The 19,494-nt window shown below is 43.6% G+C and overlaps 1 protein-coding gene across 9 annotated transcripts in view; it reads left to right on the top strand.

Moving 5' to 3' along the window:
- The window catches only part of ABLIM2 (actin binding LIM protein family member 2), a 248,534-nt gene that overhangs the window by 189,440 nt on the left and 39,600 nt on the right, over window positions 1-19,494 (top strand). For 6 of the 9 annotated variants that reach the window (XM_075569883.1, XM_075569890.1, XM_075569935.1 and 3 more), the window contains 5 exons: window positions 1,571-1,672; window positions 2,219-2,272; window positions 10,609-10,661; window positions 13,372-13,513; window positions 14,889-14,947. In XM_075569883.1, coding sequence (XP_075425998.1) covers window positions 1,571-1,672; window positions 2,219-2,272; window positions 10,609-10,661; window positions 13,372-13,513; window positions 14,889-14,947 — 410 coding nt within the window. The remainder of the gene's footprint in view (window positions 1-1,570; window positions 1,673-2,218; window positions 2,273-10,608; window positions 10,662-13,371; window positions 13,514-14,888; window positions 14,948-19,494) is intronic. The other 3 variants (XM_075569900.1, XM_075569918.1, XM_075569926.1) reach the window with 2 other exon arrangements.

Below are 19,494 nucleotides of genomic sequence, written 5' to 3'. Positions count from 1 at the left end.
TAGAACAAGCCCCTTAGTCCTGAAGGCCAGATTTCCAGAAGGATGTTGGCAGAGTGGAGATGATTCAAAGCATACAGTAGCTAAATATCTACAATTATACATGTATTCAAACTAATGTTATTAAAACTTATAATAGCACCAAGGGCCAGACTTTAACCCTAGATGCAATGATTGTACACATGTAGTTCGACTGATTCTTTTTGCCACCGATGGTTGCGGCTGTCCGTTCACCTGTAAATCTTGTTTCTGAGTATTGGCGGCAGTGTGACCGCTGTAGATGAGCCGGCTATGTTTATAGGGGCAAATACAGTATAGGAATTAAAAATAGAGATCATTTGGGTTCAAAATAATGAATCGACCAGAAAACGTCCCCCGTTATCTGCTTACATATTGTGTGGAAACCTTTTGGTAGAACAATTGTCTGCTTTGTGCCATTTCTGTGCAGAGATGTGTTGTTCTGGTGGTGGTTGTGGTTGTGGTGGTGGTGGTGGTTGTGGTGGTGGTGGTTGTGGTGGTTGTGGTGGTGGTAGTTGTGGTGGTGGTGGTTGTGGTGGTGGTGGTGGTAGTTGTGGTGGTTGTGGTGGTGGTGGTGGTGGTGGTGGTGGTGGTGGTGGTGGTGGTGGTGGTGGTGGTGGTGGTGGTGGTGGTGGTGGTGGTGGTGGTGGTGAATGCTTTGCTATACTTTTTTTAATCCCTGACTCAATAATCCAACCTATGTTTCTTACTATAGCACTAAATTGCTCTTTATGCCTTCATACCTTTAACGTTAGTCTAAAATCACATTCTCAATTTAAGCACAAGCGGGAGTTATAAGTCTGATTAGAGCAAACCTTGTGAAGGTCACAGCAAATCAAATCATTCCAAATTAAAGCATGCACTGGAAGATAAACCACAGGAGGTATGAAACATTGTTGAAAGCCAATCTTCCAAGTGTAGAATGGATAAAATGGATCCTGATTAGTTGGTATGTTTTTGTTATACAATAAGAGGCATTTGCAAGATAACAGGGAACTATTCAATGTGTCACTTAATTTGCTTTACAATATAGCATACATGCTGTAATGCTATATCACACACATATTGCATGTTACTTACCGTACTAACACCTAATTACACTAAACATCAGCACTATGTAAAACCTTGTTATTATGATGCATTTTTGTACTCCAAAACCAATCGATGCAATTCAATATTTTTATCAAATTGATCATTTACAGCAACGACTGAGCCACTGATTGAGACACCTGTGCTGAAGCAGGGATACCCTTAAAACCTGACCTGTTGGTGGCCCATGAGGACTGGAGTTGGCCACCCCTGATTTAGAGCTAGTGTTGATTTCACTGTTTTTGAAGATAGTCCTCATTCATATTTGATTGCAAGACATTTTTGGCAGAGGTTGGATTAGTAAGTCAACGTGAATACACTTTCTGTTTTTCATCCCATCAACACCAGTGGGGCCTTCAAATCTTTTGAGCTAAAGTTGGACCCTGCTAGCACTGAATGGGATAAATGGCTACACTCTGATTTCTCTCTCTGGTTTGACCTGCTTTCTTTGCTTTTCCCATTGGAGGCAGTGAAAGTGGCCGGAGCACTCCAAGCTTATCCATGTGCTCAGACAGCAAATCTTCAGCTTCTTCCTATCAGCAGGCTCCTAGACATTTCCATGTCCCAGGTAGGCGTGTGCTACACAGCTACTATAATCTCCAAACGTGCGTGTTTATGTACTGGTAGTCTTGATTATTTGTCAAGAATATCTTTGCTACTTGAAAAGTGTGTCAGGTTTTTCCTTTGAATTAATATTTTTAAAATATATTTGTTATTTTATTAAAGCATGTGTAAATTCCTACATGTAAATGCACTGGGAGTTCTTTATTACAAATAACTTCAACTTCTTTCCTTGAGCTGAAATGGGGAAATCAAAAGCATATACTGTACTGTTTTTTTGCTAACACTAACATTATAACTACATACGTACGGTAGTATTTAATCTCTGGAGGTTTGGCTTATTGTGTTATAATTAGTTGCCTATAGCATTGCACCACCATGCAGCCCTGCTTGCCTCATCATGTACTAATATTTTGACATACCTGTAGGACATTAACGCCAAGAACGACACATGCAATATTTTCCCAGCGGTTGCTTTTGCAGTGATGGAAAAGAAATGAGTTGCCGGCCTGTCTTTCCTCATTCTTTTGTTCTTTCCTTTTCTCTTCTGTAGACACTGGAGTAAAAGATAACATCTATAGAAAACCCCCTATCTACAAACAGCATGGTACAGTCCGCTTTTTGCTTGCTGCTATTTTTCCTCTTGCATGCCATTTGACGACAAATACAAATTTCATTTTGAAATCCCGTATTAACAAAGTCATTCACATAGTTGATTCCAAAATAGGTTTAAAACGACGAAACATACAACACTAAAAACAATGCTGCAGAGTGGCAGAAAACGATATGAACGTTGGTATAGTATTTGCATTTGTGAAGATGTGAGCCCGATGATATCTCTGTGGGAATGAATTCGCTTCAGTGGTGACGTGTGATCTTAACTACATCGTTCCAGTTTGGGGGAGAGTTATACTTAGGCAGTTTGATGCGCAGTAACTTCCCTATTTACTAATGGTGATAAGCTTTAAATCATTATTTAGAGGAGCAATCCAAGCCGTATTTTATTTTCTCATTTTTTAACAAAGACTTGAAGCAAGGGTTCTCTGGAGCTGAACCCCGCTCATTTCAGCTCTGGAGACCCTCTACTTCACGAGTTACAGACCTCCAAGGGGGGTGCCGGTATCTCTGCAAATTTTACAGCTTCCGCGTCACTCGGGCCAATAGGAAGCCCAACCTGATGATGTCACAACTTCATATTGGTCAGCAGGGCGCGGGAGCTTTGAAACTCCGACATTACATGAACCCTGGTAGCCGAGTTGAGCGGCTTCCTTCCTTAAGGAGGGAAGTATCTCAGGAGGTAGGGGGTCCCCGGAGCTCAAATGAACTGGTTTAGCTCCGGAGCCCTCCATGCTTCAATCCTACGTTAAAAATACAAGAAAATGCCAAACAAAACTGCGTGCTTGGATTGCTTTAATTCAGTTGAGCTTCAGGTTCCCTATATTCCTGCAATCTGGGCAGTGATCTCTAGGAACATTCTTTGTCACTGTCTGGGTGAGACACCAGATGCCTAATTTGACATGCACATGGGAAACCCTAGATCAAGAGACACTGTAACTTTAATCATTGCTGATGGGTACCATTACTAAACATGGGCACCAGCAACATCCTTGCCAATGTAATCAGCTGCTAGTGTCAGCATTTATGGAAGCAGCCGTTTCAGTTTCACCAACATTGCTACTGGTAGTCATTGCCTTGCTGGCAAGGTCACTATTCCTGAATCATCAACGATGAAGATTGAAGTGTCTTTGTAGTGGGAGGTCCCCAAGGTGCATGACCGCCGCAGTCACACAGTACACCAGAAGAGCCTCGTTTTAAAATGAGCAACAACAACAACAAAGAAGTCACGGATTGGAGCAAATGAGCAGTGTAAATTGGCATTTTAATTACATTGAACTCTTTCCCAGTACAAAATCACATGGTCACCGTTTGACTAAAAATTCGACCTTACTTAATCAAAATATTCCACCTGACAGGCAGTAGGTTCATTTTTTTTTATCAGTTAAAAGAAACACAAAATCGCCATCTATTTGGCACGAAAGGAATAATGAAATTCACATTGGAGGTAATCTTTCTCTGTGTCTGTGTCTGATGTCCAGTAAGGTAATAATATTAAAAAAGTAGTATACAAATCTCTTTCTGCTCAATTACCATGTATAAAACAAGTTCCATGTTATTTATGATAATGTGACATACTAGTTGTACACTTTGTCTAGTTAGTGTAGTTAGGTAGAAACAAGGTTAACCTTCCTGGTTTATGACAAGTATATATATATATTTTTTTAAATAACGTTTCTGCTTAAAAAAATAAATAATAATTTTACCTTTGGCTGTTTGTTCTCTAGAGAAATTACGTTTTTAAATGTTGGAAGTCTACTATATTCAGTATTGCTTCATATTGCAGAATAAACTGACAAACTGCAGTATTGAACAATGTTATTTTACCTCTTTAATGCAGGCTGTGCTGAAAAGCTGTGTAGTACGACAGGCATAGGCTTGTAGGGGTCCATTGTAAAATGGATGAGAAGTAAAGAGTGACACTGTGAGTGCTCATTTGCATGTCATTACCTAGAATCCCTAGCTGCAGGTTGCAGACCTGGCTGAAGTAGACACGAAATCCAGGGGGAGCATAGGGAGAAACACAAATAAAAACAGATCTAAGTGCAGTGGAACTGGGCATAAGGAAAATGAGTTTCCAGAATCTTAGCTCCTGTAGGATGGCTACTTAAAAGATGTAAGTGTTTAGTGACACTCCTGACTAAGCCGACGTGATTACGTAGCGAAACGCGTTGAGTGGGAGTCTTTCTTGCGGAGCTGTCTGGAGAGGGATCACGGAAGGTCCAGCCCCCACCAACAGACGAAACCGGATCTGACGTCAGACGCCGAGCCGTGCGGTGACGCAGTTGAGCAGAGGCAGAGACGGAGGAGCACGGAAAGTGAGGGGATGTGAGTCAGCTGGCTGATGTTATCCTCTCATACACTTATTAAGTGTGACATGCCCGATTTTATTCTTTACATTGTGAGTGCATTTTTTACTTAGATAAAATATTTATTTTCCTTGGTTGATCTGCGCTATGCACGTTTGTTCTCTCTCTTTTACTGGGGTTTACCTTCCTGAGTACCTGAACCACCCTGATGATTGCCACACTAACATCCACCACTGACTGATTGTCAACACTGCTATTTTGACTCTTACATCTTGTAAGTAGCCATCCTACAGGAGCCAAGATTCTGGAAACTCATTTTCCTTATTCCCAGTTCCACTGCAATAAGATCTGTTTTTATTTGTGTTTCTCCCTATGCTCCCCCGGGATTTCGTGTCTACTACTGCAACCATTGGGGACGAGTGAAGACTACCCCTTCCAGTGGGTTTGAGTAGGGAGTGATATTGTATACATTTTATATTTATACATCACTTTTTCACTTTTTGTGTTATTTGATTGTTCTATTCACTTATTAGAAGAGTTTATTATTATTTTCACTTTAATTATAGTGATTACCCTTTATCTGTTGCGCCTTTTTTCACTTTATCACTATACTTTTGCAGACCTGGCTGGGACATGCAAATGCACCCACAAGTGGTATTTTTAGTTACTGATCAATTTTATAAAAGAAAATGACTAAAAAGTAATACTGCCATCTGGTGGTGGAAAATATACATCTGGCTATAAAGATACAGCCAGCCAATATTGCTACATTAGCTCAGTGAAATACATCAAGTACTGTATCAGTCCTGAGACTTTAATAGATAACACCACGGGGTCACTTATCGAAGTATACTGGCTCCAAAACTGGGACAAAGAAATATAATGCATCACTGTTAATGGGATTTGTAATTATTTTATACCTTGGCTGCTAGTCTGTGCCAGTTTCACACCTAAGAATCAGTGATGAACATGAACATCCCCATTGTTTGTCTGTTACTTGATGAAAAGCTATAATACAGGAGTGCCCGGTTCCAGTCCTCAAGGGCCACCAACAGGGCAGGTTTTAAGGCTAGACCTGCTTCAGCACTGGTGGCTCAGATGTTGACTGTGCCACTGATTGAGCCACCTGTGCTGAAGCAGGGATATCCTTAAAACCTGACCTGTTGGCGGCCCTTGAGAACTGGGGTTGAGCACTTCTGCTATAGTAGTTTTGTAGCACTGTGGTTTGGCTATTGATTTTTCATTTGACAAAGAGCTTAGGGGCTTATCCTATATTAGACCGAAGCAGCCAACCAGGTGAATATTAGCCGGAAGTGGCCCGATCGACTGATATAAGATAAGCCCCTTAGTGCAGTGTTTCTCAACCCTCTACTCAGGGAATCCCATCAAAGCTATGTTTATGTGATAACAATCCAGTCGTGCATTCACATACAGATGTAGCAAGACTCACTGTTTTCGGTGTTGTCACGAAACCACGGTGGTCACGGCACTGCTGCGGGGGATTCCCATTGAGAAGCATGGACCCCTCGCAGCTCTGTCACGACAGACACTGTCCTTAGCACCACAACCTTTTGCTTGTTCGTCCGCAGCGCTGAGGACAGCAAGTCTTGCTACATCTGCATACAAGTGTGTACATGTGTAGCTCTTAATTATTTGGTTGCTGATGAAATCTGGTTTGGATGATGTTTCCGTAGGAGAGTATTTAGACTTTCTGCTTTACAGCGCAAGGCCTCTTCTACCTCCACTCAAATGACTGTATACCAGCACAATTTCCAGTTCATAGATTAGGTTGTGCTCGTGTTCTTGTCACTTTGCGTTCATCAATTTATCTCCTCCAGTGTTTCATCGCTATACCAATGTGGCTGTTCCCCTGCAGGACAAGGTCATTCATTCACTTGGCCAACTAATGGCAGCAGGCTTTCCTGAACTGGAGAGTGAGAAAGTCTAGTGTCGTGGCTCTGAAGAAGGCATATTGCTAATGTTCTCATATAGCATTGAGTTGCACATGAGGCTAATAAGTCCCCGCGGGGTCCATCCACATCTCAGACATGTACCCAGGTCTTCATGGTGTCATTGAGCCGATGCAATCTGCTGCTCTGGATTTTCTCCTCTTCTTTTCTAGAACTGGAAGCTGGCGCTTATTGTTTCTCTAGATTGCTATGGGATCTGTGGATTAAATCATTGTTGGCAACAGGTGCATTAAAGAAAACAAATTCTGGAGGTTTTATTCTCATTCCCTGTTTTGATTAATCTGGTGCACATTTTTGTTGCCCCGAAAATGCACCCGTTTTGCACCAAGGAAACAAGAGGGTAATTTAGTCAAATTTCCCAGCTGCAAAACTAGGGGTAATGAGTGCAAAATAATTGCAGCAGATTTATCAAAGGGAAAAAAGCTTCATTTGTTTCCAATGGCATTTCTTTGCCTTGATAAATATGGTACTTTTTTTCTTTGCTCTGGTTTTGCCGCCGAGAGGCTTTAGTAAATAACCCCAATGAAATCCCCAATTCACACTGCACAGTGCTGAGTTTCATCCTCAGAGTGTACAGTATTAAACTCTTACATAGCCTGTAAGTCCTAGACAGCTTCATATCAAGACACATATGTAAAACCCTTGAAAAAGAGCCTGCACTATTCACTGTTTGCTCCCAACGCTTTGTCACAGGTTCACCCTAACGTTGGTCTGGATATTTGCAAGTGGGAAGGAACGTGGAAGAAATTGTTGGCCTTGTATTTCCATTCTAAAGGAGTGTGTGATCAGTGACCCACCCATATATGGAGACCACAATATTAGTGAGCCACCCATATATGGGGATCACACAATATAAATGTTTTAATAGTGTATTATTTTCTTGGATACAATAAAAAAAAAACTGGCAAAAATAACTGGAAATGTAATAGCCATTTTTTCCTTGGCACTTATATAAAAGGAAGGGGACATTGATATCAGCCGTGGAAGGAAAATGGTATGGGAAATTAACGTGAATATATACAGTTCACAACCATGGACTAACTCGGGGACATTTACAGCTTTCCCACCAAAGAAATTCACGAAAATATTTGCAGTGACCCTGATGTTGCAAAATGTCAAAAATGTTTTCAGAATTTCTGTAAATCTTGGGAAAAGATGCATCATTTTACTCCCTCCCCAAAACAAAAAACAGCAAAATTGCTACATTTTGCCCACGAATTTGCAAACCAACTCCTGTAGTTAGCATATTTCTGCTTTGACACTTCAGCTTGCCTAGCAAGGTAGCAAGTATACAGTATACTAAGCTTGAGAAAGACTGACTGACACACAGAGACACAAACAGATAGAATAATATTTTACTAGTGTATCCAGTGATTTACAGTTATACTGTATACTGTACCTCCCCAAACACACCTTTATACAATACGCAGAAATACCTGTGAATAAAACAGGACACATCTGAGATACTTGGGATAATTTTAATATGCGTTGTATATACAAATTAGCTTAATTCCCATGTCTCTAAGTTTTGTTCAAAAGTATCTCTCCATGTGCAGGCAGTCCTCGGTTATCCAACGGAATCCGTTCCGGAAAGTAGCGTTGGATAGTGAAACCGTTGTAAAGTGAGTCCCGTGTTAATCAGCTGTGGTAAGCGTCAGAAAACTTCCCCATTGGATTGCATTGTGACGTGTCGGATATGCCGTCTGTCGTAAAGTAAAGCGACGGGTAACGAGGACCACCTGTATTGTACGGTATAAAGGAGTGTTTGGGAAGGTATCCTCTCCACTGCAGAAAGCCCCATATTTCCGGGTCTGGGTGGTAGTAACGCCACCTTTATGTATAATGTTAACTAACGTCGCGTGAAATACCTGCATTAACAGAGCTTTGTAGGTATTGTTAGGGGAATGCCTCTTTTGCATATAAGTATCACCAACGTCCTGTATAGTTAACACAATGTCCTTTCCGAGCCAAGACGTGAGTTGTAGTTTGAAGATGCACGTTAAGGGACAATGTGACATTAACTCAGGTTAACATCACGTTTACTCACTTAACAGAGCTCTGTGCATCTGGTCCTTAATCTCAAACGGTGCACTCCAGCCAGGCTATGAGGTCATCTATAACAGGGGTGCTCAACAGGTTAGGTTTTCAGGATATCCCAACAGGTATATCCCAACTTCAGCACAGGTGGCTCAACCAGGGACTGATTGAGCCACCTGTGCTGCAGCAGAAACTGTTTAAGCCACCTATGCTGAAGCAGGGACTAATTGAGCCACCTGTGCTACAGCAGGGACTGATGGAGCCACCTTTGCTGAAGCAGCGATATCCTGAAACCTGACCTGTTGGGGGGGCTTGAGAACTGGAGTTGAGCACCCCTGATCTATAATACAGCACCATTTTTCAGCCAGATTTGTAAAAAGTAGATTCAATTTACTGTAGGTAAAATTAAAGGACACAAACAAATTAAAGGGCAGTTGTATCTATTACAAGTGTCTCTGTGCCCAAGTTGCTTGCAGTAGTGTCAGGCAAGCAGCCACTTTCAGCAAGGCTTAACCCAGTGGTGCGCAAACTGGGGGGCGCGAGACTGACTGCGGGGGGGGGCGAGGTTTACAGAGGCCCTGCGCGCTTCCCAAAGGCACTTAAATTAAGTGTCGGGGAAGTGGCGAAGGCCTCTGTAAACCTCACTTACCTTGGCTCCAGCGGCTTCTTAGACGCGTCGCCATGGTAACGTCATGACGCCAGAGCCGCGGTAAGAGGGGGGGGGGAGCGCGGAGAGAGGCACTGAAAGGGTTATGAAAAACAAAAGTGGCTGACAGTACGGAAACTAGCGTAACAGCTTTATGTAAAACCGAAAATCAAATCAACAGAGTTGAAACGGAACCTTTTCCAGTAAAAAATAGGTTGCGTGATGCTTAGTTTAATATTTTTGATGTGTATGCTTATGAGGTTCTGCTACCATTTGTTCACTTTGTGTATTTCAGAAAACTGTCTGCACTAATATTCATTTATAACTTGCTTACATTCTGCATAGAACTTGCTTCTCTTTTCTTCTACAGTATGTTCATGAATTGTAATGCTATGTAATCACAAGCCACACAGAGAATGAAAGACCATTATACATACGGCTGGAATCTCTACAAGGAATCTTGTCTTGGTGCATTCTGATTTAGAACACTGTTGCTTCATAAGTTTGATACAATTAGAAAATATGTAACTTTTTGTAAAACATATGAGTTCATTCAAGTGTGCAGTAGACCAGGGGTGGCCTACTACAGGTCAGTTTTTAAGGATATCCCTGCTTCAGCACAGGTGGCTCAATCAGTGATTCAGTCATTCTGAGAGCCAATATTCTGACTGACCCACTGATTGAGCCACCTGTGCTGAAGCAGGGATATCTTGAAAACCTGACCTGTTGGTGTCTCTTGAGGACTGGAGTTGAGCACCCCTGCAGTAGACTATTAACCTGTTCAGTTTTCAAGGGGTTTGAAGGAAAAAAAACATTGTTTTATATTACAAACTCCCTTCACTTTAGCTTATATGTTAAAATTGTCATTGGGGTAATGGATTGGTAAAATATGAGGACTTTGCATGGATCCTGCACTAAATTACATTCAGTTGCAATATTTTTCATTCAAAGCAGAGCAGATTCATTCATCTACATAACTTTATTTGGACGTAACATTTATTTTCATAGTAATCTTCCCATGAAACCATTTTCAGTTGCTTACTGCCATGCACCATTGATATTTTGCTTCTAACAATTTCTCTGCCAAAGCTGCACTGCGCGTTTTTATTCACGTTTCTTCAACAAGACAACTATTTCCACACAAGACAAATGTCTCCCGAACGAGTTTTTCTTTTCATAAGCATGTTCTTTGCAAATGGACATGTTCAGGTCGACCTCACATGGATTGCTGGGAAAATGCATTATTATGTCATAGTTTGGGCCTACATATTTAATATGAAAGGAACTAATATTTTGCCTTACACCCAAATGTTTGCCTTTTTGTCCTTTTCTGTTTTAATGATTATTCCAACACGTTTTCTTTCAGCATCAAGAAGATCTGAGGGTGACGATATCAATTTAGATCCCGATAGTAGGAAGGTAAAGTTATAGAGGTGAAGCAATACTATGCATCTATTTTGTATCAATTGTATCCTGCTACTTCTATTCTCCTTTGCCAATAGTAACAGAGGAGGGAGAGGGAGTATGGGGTATGATACCTTTTATACGACCAACAAGTAGTTGATATGTTACAAGCTTTCTAACCTCTCGGGGTCCTTCATCAGTTTCCGAAGGTCAGAGGTTGGAAAGCTTGTAACATATCAACTACTTGTTGATCCAATAAAAGGTATCATACCGCCTACTCCCTCTCCCTCCTGTGTTACTACATGGGTGAAAGGACCAACACGGCTCACCACCCTTCTTTGCCTTTGCTAATAGAAAGTTCTGCTCACGTTTTTTTTATTTTCTGATAAGAATAGAATTTATAGAAATGAGGCTGGATGATATAGTTGTTGTTTTATTGTTTTCATTGAGATTTGATAACAGAATAATGCAGAATGTTAAATATTTGTGTGCAATGTTTTGGAGGGATGGTATCACTGTCTGAAAGAGTCATTTCCAATTTCACCTAGAATGGTTGTCCCTGAACAGAACATTAATGATTCAACCTCCACGCTCTATAGATAAACAAACATTACAGCAGGGTCGCTCAACTAAGTCCTCAATCCCCCCCAACAGGTCAGGTTTTCAGGATAGCCCTGCGTCAGCACAGGTGTGTCAATCATTCCCTGCTTCAGCACAGGTGCTGACTGAGTCTCTGATTGAGCCACCTGTGCAGAAACTGGGATATCCCAAAAACCTGACCGTTGGGGAGGCGGGGGGCTTGAGGACTGGAGCACCCCTGCATTATAATATTGATAGCATTGCTGCTTCTTAGTATCAGCAAGTATAAAGCAGGAATGAAGGAGTCCTGTGGTGTTTGTAGGGTTTCTTACTTGGGGTTGTAGGTTCAGCACTTGGGTGGAAATGTAAAGAAAGTAACACCATGCTATTTATTAATCACCCGACCACGGGGAACTTCCCGGTTCTGGGCTCTTTTACTCATGTCTTGGGATAAAAGTTTTTCATGTTGTTGTGTTGGATGTGGTCCCTGTTGTATTTTCCATGTTTTGGTTCTGATTTTGCCAAAACTCGATTTGTTTGGTTTGGGATTTGCTCAAATAAATAACATAATAATGCATAGGAAATGTTTAAAATAAGTCTAAAATCTAGAGATGGGCGAGGCAGTCCAAATCTGTTTTGAGTTTGGCATTCAAAATCCGTTCCGCGGTGTAAAATCCGCCAATGAATTGCTTCAGTTTCAGTCAGGGCGGATTAATCCAAAACCGCCAAAGGATACAACCCGCTGGCAAATTGTAACAGTGCATCGCGCTGATTCCGCAATCTGTGGGTTGGATTTTTACAATCCGGCATCGAATTGCGGAATCCACAGAATATATTGTCAATAATAACAAACAAATCCGAAAAAGGGACCACCAACAGAAACTTGCAATGTCATCTTCTGATGATGTTGTTGTTGTCTATGGGCTGCCAGACCAAGACTGACCATGGCGGCCATATTGTGTCCAAAGGTAAGGTAGGTAAACGGCTTCCGAATCGGAAACCACGGGGTCCACAAAGGTCGGGGGAAAGTAGATTGTCACAGAGGCATCCCCTGGTTCAAGTAATATATATATGTGTGTATATATATATATATATATATATATATATATATATATATTTATATATATATATATATATATATATATATATATAATATCCCCCCTGCCAAAAAAAGGGAGCTGCACAGACCCTTTGCTATAAAAGGATTGTATTTACCAATACATTTATAAGAGGTCCATTAATCAAGGGTAATTCTTCTAAGCTCTTAAATGCATGATCTTGCAGTGAGTTTCCATCTCTGGCAGGGAGGGGTTTCAATCAAATTCCACAGGGGTACCTCATGAGGGGTTACATGGTCCAATTGCAGACATCTGACAGCTAACATCTGACAGCCTAATTTTTAAAAACATTTTAAAAAATCAGCATGCATTTAAAATAATGCAACTTTACAGGATTCATAAGTGGTGGCTGCAAAAATTTTCTGCCTTTTTCTAAATTCGATATAAAGCCGGAGTTACCCGTTTCGGAACATCAAGTATATGCAGTAATGTGAACCGGGTAATAAATCTCTGCTTATGTTCATTTTCTGTTTTGTAATTATGCATTTCTTTAGAAAATGCTTTGTTTACCTTGTTGATTGTGATTACAGAATGAGTAGATTACCCTGATTTCTTTGAATGCAAATGTGTTTTATAGAAGCTCAATAACTTGTCATTGATATGCTCTGCTGACATTTAATGTACTGCACTTGCTAGAAGGGTTTTAACCCCTTGGCCGTCAGAGGGACATGCACAGAATCACAGCACATTGCACTCCAAGCTGCTCCTGAAGCGAAATAATGAAAGTTGCCTACACAAGGGGTGCTCAACTCCAGTCTCCTCAACACCACCCCACCCCAACAGGTCAGGTTTTCAGGATATCCCATCAGAGGCTCAGTCTTCGATTGAGCCACCTGTGCTGAAGCTGCAATGTCTTGAAAACCTGACCTGTTTTTTGGTGGTTGGGGGGGGAGGGGCTTGAGGACTGGAGTTGAGCAGCACCCCTGGCTTACACCACTACCTTTTGAAAGGGAATACATACATACATTTCTTCTTTTGATGTTGATACCAAGATTAATTTAGTACAATTAAACACTTTTTCTGCTTAGGTAAAAACAAGCTGGCTGATTCTCAAAGGGGAAATGGATGCCCAAAGTAATTCAACAGATACAGATTCACAGTCACTTTCCCACAGCTCTGGAGTGTACAAAGACGCATCCCAAAGGATGCAAGGAGACTCCACATACTCACGTGAGTAACTAAAGGGGCCTTCCACTTAACATTAGCAGCAATGCACTGTTCTCAAATGAAAATTAGATGTGTTATTTTTTTCTTTGGTACATTTGTATGTGCTGGTCCCACTCTTTTAAACCCTGTTGTTGGTACCTGTGACATTTTCAATATCTGGATTACAATGACTATTAACACAAACAAGTATTACCAACTCCACCATCGGGCCTTTTGGAGGAGATTGTGCTTTGAGAAGTGCCCTCAATGATAAAGAATGAATCCCTGTAACTACATACAAAGTGACACACTGCGAGTGCTCATTTGCATGTCATTACCCAGAATCCCTGGCTGCAGTGGAAGCACTGTATGGTAAGAGATAATGGGAAAATGCAGGGCTGTGGGCCTGTTTGAGACGTGAATGTGCTCACACGTGGTATTTTCTATTTGCTGCACATATAACTAAGACCTCGTTCAGGGTGCCAGAGACAGGAGTTGGAGGGAGGGCGGGAGGGTGAGCGGCAGTTTGCTGGGCGATGTGTGTTCATCCCCAGCAGACTGTTTCAGGAGTTGGGGAGGGGGCGGGGCTACACACGGCAGCTTAGGGATCCAAGCTGCAGTCATGAAATCATTCTCAAGAATGATTTCATTGGCTGCCGAGGTCCCAGTGACGCTGCTGCAGCTTCAAAAAACGAATTTTTCGTTTATTGAAACTGTAGCCAGCGTCAACTCCGGGCTTCGGAGACAGGGCAGCTGCTACCCTGACAACCAGTATTCAATTTGAATACTTTGTGTCCCACGGCAGCACGCCCTCCCTCCGAAGCCTGCACCCTGAACGAGGCCTAAGAAGTTATGTAAAAGGAAATGTTCTGGCTGCAGAACTTGGACAAGACTGGAGCAAAAACTGCACGAGATTTATCAAATGAAAAACTGCTATCATTGGGGTTTGTGCAATGAGAAATCTGGTGCTGCCCCTACTCACTATAAGAGATATTACAATCTATTGGTATTCCTGTTAACCCCTGGATTCTGCTTATTTTGGAATATCTCAAGTTACCCTCTTCCCACTTTGTTTACCTAGTGCTACTTAGAGGACAGAGTTAAAAGCACCTGAATTGTTCTGCAGTATGTAGCAAACCCTATAATGACAGCCCCATGTAAAAGAAAAATGATTATACGAGTCAAACACAATTTGTCCTCAAGCTTTCTAGTGCTGTATCCTCCGCAAAGGGCAAGTCTGAGATGTTCTGCGCTGACAAACACTGCATTTCGATTGCTGCTTTAGGGCTTTGATATGTATAGACACGTTTTTATAAAGTGCTACCACTGTAGGTTTTATGTTGATTTAAAGCCACATTCCTGTGTCATATATGATCTGACTGTATTGCTGTGTTTGCAGGACTGCCTTATTCCAAGTCTGCATCACTGCCTGGATATGGCAAAAATGGACTAAACAGGGTGAGTAGATGTGAATATAAGTAGACCTTGGAGACAGCAGTGAGTTTCAGCGCTCTCACGCTTGAGAGACTGTAGATTTTACATAGATTGTGATAGTTCTTTAACGTTGTAATTGTGTTTACCCAGCTTTTCATACTTCATACAGTATGTCTCTCGTTCTTCTTCTGTATCGTCATGACATGAGGAAGAGTTTACAGAGGAAACCAGTGGTCTTGTGAAAGCTCTGTACAAACTATTATGACATGTATGACGAACTCTCTAGTTGGTCTATTTAAAAGTATCACATCCAAAATGGTTTTAGGGCCATTACAGCTATTAGAACTTTGTACTGCTTTAGAGACTGGAACAGTCTTAAGAATTCTTTGTAGGACATTTCTACGGGTGGGCACTTTTACTGGTGGGTTTTTTTTCCTGTTATGTTTTAATGTAGGCTTTGGTTTTGCCAGAACTCAATTGGTTTTACATTGGTAAAAAAAAAAAAAAGAATGATGGAAAAACCCCCTGAAAATAACAGGAATGTTTTTTTGTTGTTGTTTACTTTTGAGCAAACCATTTCGAAAGTCATGTGTATACTGTAAGTGTGTGGGTTTTCTATACGTGAACCCCAAAAATGTGCCCAGTTAATAAAACAAATGTAAATAAAAATCCAAAGATTAGCCTTTCTTAGGTTATGGCTCAAATTTTGTTTGGATTCAAAAGTTCATTTTGAAGTTCTACATGGGATATCTGAACTAACACCAAAATCCTGGAAATGCGGGGTTTGAACCCTCAAAGCTTCACCTCCTTAGACATTTCTATGCAAAGGGAAGTGTTTTGTCTTCTCTACCAGCAGACACTAAATAATTCAGCTTAAGGCAAAGGGGAAGAATAAATATATTTATATATTACTAAAATCTGCTGAAATTCCTTCTGGGTAATATACACTGAAATAGAGAACATGTTCCATCCGTTAAAACTGTCAGGTTCTGATATATGATTCAGTAAATGATGCACAGCAGTTTTCCACAGTAATAATAAATACATCTAATATTATACAAGTGAAGTACATCTCAGACTCTTTGTATCCATGCTTAGAAGAGTTTGGTTTCACGCACTGCACCATCTTCTGCTCAAAGCAGTATCATGTGGAACAAGCTTGTTAATGACATTTCGTATACTGAATCTGGCACAGACCGTTAACCGAGGAGGTCAGACTTGTAGGATGTCTCGATGCAGAGAATGGGGAAATAAACAGGGCGCTGAGGTGCACACCATGGAACATCTCATAATAATAATATATATGTAACGGGTATTCCCCCACCCAATCGCAGATATAGTGTGAGTGCGGAGAACCTACTGTTACCGGGTGTGGTGCTTTACCTGTTAGGCTCTCAGGAGGGCTGAGCTTCCGCCACGGGGAACCTGGGGCAAGTATATTATGAGTAACCCTGTATTCGGTGCAGCGCCTCCACCTGCGATGGTTCCCAGCAGAGCGGGAATTGTTCCTCGCAGGACACATACAAATAACCACATACACTGGATGGGACCTAGCAAAGGGCTTTACTGACCATTGATGGCAACTTCAATAATACTCTCTTTGCATAACAGGCAACAGATCAACAGGTGTCCCTCTCTAGAGGAGACACTAACTAATGCGTCTCGCAGGATGCTCCCATCTAAACCGGGTGATCCCACCCCGTGTCCAATAATCCCCACAAAATGTTCCGCACTCTTATAGAGAGAGGATATGTGTGACTGCGCAGTCACTAGTGAAGCTAATAGGATCGTTGGTGCACTTGTTGATAAGGGTTACCTGCAGTGCTCTGGCCTGCAACTGGCTTCACAAAGGATCCGATGACAGGAGAACACCGGAACCATCATCAGGGACGATCCCACGCGGAAAGCCTCTGCAGCGGCAGCGGAGGTCTGCGCCCAACCTTCTGAACGGATGCGCAGCGTCTGCTGAGTCCCTAACTGACTCTGTGAACTAAGGTGATGCTCGCTGCTACTATAGGCCGTCCCTACAGCACAGAAACCTTAAATGGCTTCAGGGGAAACTCATAGGGGCCTACGGGGTAGCCTGTCCTATGCAGGTGGGTCGCAGACCCCCTGCACCCACACTATTCCCCTCTCCACTATACACAATCCCCTCTGATTAACTCCTACCTACTACTCCCAACACCTGCAGCAACGCACTGCAACCTCACACGATGCCTTCTTGTCAGCCCTCACAGCACTGACAGCTGTGACCTGACAAGACGCACACACACACGAACCTAAGGGCAGAGTCCCCAACCTAGGGGCCGTCCCTTATTAACTACCCACTAACCTAGTGGGGAGTTGGGCCTGTCTGGGGCCTGGGGTTTCTCTGGCCTAGTACAGCAGAGCCCTGCTCTGTGTACACTACCTTCCCCAATCTCTTCCTGGATCCAACTGACAAAAACCCTGTCTGCACACAACATTGTTGCAACTCTGCAGCATGAGAGTCTGCCAGCTCTATTGGCTTCAATGCTGCCTGTGACCAGGATGAAAGTGCAGTCCCCAGAGGCTGCTAGGAATTGTAGTCCATGGCACAGCTCTTTCCTATGGGGACCACGTGCGCGGTCTTTACTGCGCATGTGCGACGCTGTAATTGCCGCCGCTACGCTTAACTGCGCCTGCGCAACCTTCCAGAGCTCCGGCACACTGGCGATGGCCACCGCTACCCTGGCCAACCTCTGCGCATTGCGCGAACCTCACGCCGCAACCAAGATGGCGGTGCCCACCGGGAGAAGTCGCCATCCCCTTCCCCCACTGCCACAGGGGGAAGGCAGGGGGCAAAGGAAGATCAGGGGAACCGGGGGCGACCCCCTTACACTCTCCCCCTGGTGAAAATACCAACGTCTCCGCTTGGAGAACAGCATCACATTACAGAAAGTTACACAATAAAAATGCATTGCATAAACTGTACAACTTAACATGTTGACTTTAACATCACTGATACATGGCATATCACACACAGTAATACCCGAGGTCAGCTGAATTTTAGCTGTTTGCTGAGACCAATGGTGGGGTGCCCACAACTGATCATGTGGGGGTACCTCACTTTTACATTTGTGAGCCTCCCCCGGGAGAATCTCTGGGCGAGCACGCTCTGGGGTAACAGTCACCGGTTCCGTACTACTTCCTCCCTCTGGTGGAAGGAATAGCACAGTGTCTCTTGGCCAGACCTTTACCCGGCCATCCGCGACATGGATGCGGTAGGCCAGGAGGCCTTGACCTTTTCCGCGGTCCACCACATGGTGAATGGAGCGCTCCTTTTTGGGCTTAAAGGAGGCAATTTTCACGGAATCACTCGCAACAAAGTCCTTGTCCCTACGCACTTGGGAGGCTTCCACTGGGAAGCGAGCAATTGGCAATGTCTCCATACTCAAAGTCTTTGTTACATCCTGCACCCCCTGGTTGATACCTTACCACTGCGGTGATTCATGGTGGCCAACATGTCCTCGGGGACGCTGTCAGTTCCCAACTCGGCTATCTTGGGACCTGTCCCCGGCACTTCTGAGGCAGTCCACTCACTGTCTTGAAACTCGGGAGCGTTGGATCCCAGTCCTGGGACCATTTGGGTTGGAGCGCACAGGCTCACACTCAGGTCAGGAGCCTTAGTTCGGGCCTTTTCCACGGTCGCCTCCATCGGAGCCTGTGGGGAGTAAGGAGGTGCCTCACCACTGCGCTGGCTTGCGATGGGTTCCTCTTCCTCCGGTCCCGTCTCTGGATGTCCCTCCGACACACTGGGAGTCGCCACGGCTGGGAGCCTCTTCCGCAGCTCCGGCCGCACCAGCGCTTGCTGCCGAGGGATATCGAGGCGCAGCGGGTCCACAGCATGGTCCGTCGCTGATGCTTCAGCTTCACGTGTGGGGTCCGCCGGCTGGCGCATCACCACAGCTGGTTGGCTGCTGTCTTTCCTCTTCACCTGGACGATAGGCGGTGGGTACTGGTCCACTCGCACCACTGGACAGCTATCTTCTAAGGGGGACACCTCCACCAGGACGCGATGCCGAGTGGAGCCATTCACCCTGGTGGCCAGACTTAAGAAGCTACCGTGCTCCGCGGTCACCTGGAAGCTCACACCTGACACCCCTGGGGCAGTCAACTCACCCTTGTCGTTGTTAGGTACTGATCCCAAGCCTAGGACCGACGGTACCATCATCTTAGGCCGGACTGGCTGTAGTAGGGCACACGGGCCCACAGCAGGCGAGGCAACCGACTCTTTGTCCTCAGCTTCACTTGTCCTCTGTGGTTCCATCTGTGGTTCCGGCATTAGAACCGAATCTGGAACCGCGGTTAGGGCGCACGGGCCCTCTGTAGCGGAGGTAGGCTGGTTAGCCGCATCTTCCTCTGCAGGTTCCGTAGCACACAGCAGCACGGGTTTTAGGAACTGTGCCCCGCAGCAGGCACACTTGGGACCCCAGGTCTGTTTGCCACCTGGGAAGTCACACTGGTTACAAACACATCTTATGCACCGCTCTTCATCCACCACTGCCACCCGGTATTCTATGGGTAGCCTAAAATGGTTAAAGTCCATACCA

Source organism: Ascaphus truei, chromosome 1 (assembly GCF_040206685.1).
Source record: "Ascaphus truei isolate aAscTru1 chromosome 1, aAscTru1.hap1, whole genome shotgun sequence".
NCBI classification, from domain to species: domain Eukaryota; kingdom Metazoa; phylum Chordata; class Amphibia; order Anura; family Ascaphidae; genus Ascaphus; species Ascaphus truei.
The sequence above is the reverse complement of the archived record's forward strand: the minus strand, read 5'-3'. Positions and strand labels throughout refer to the sequence as shown.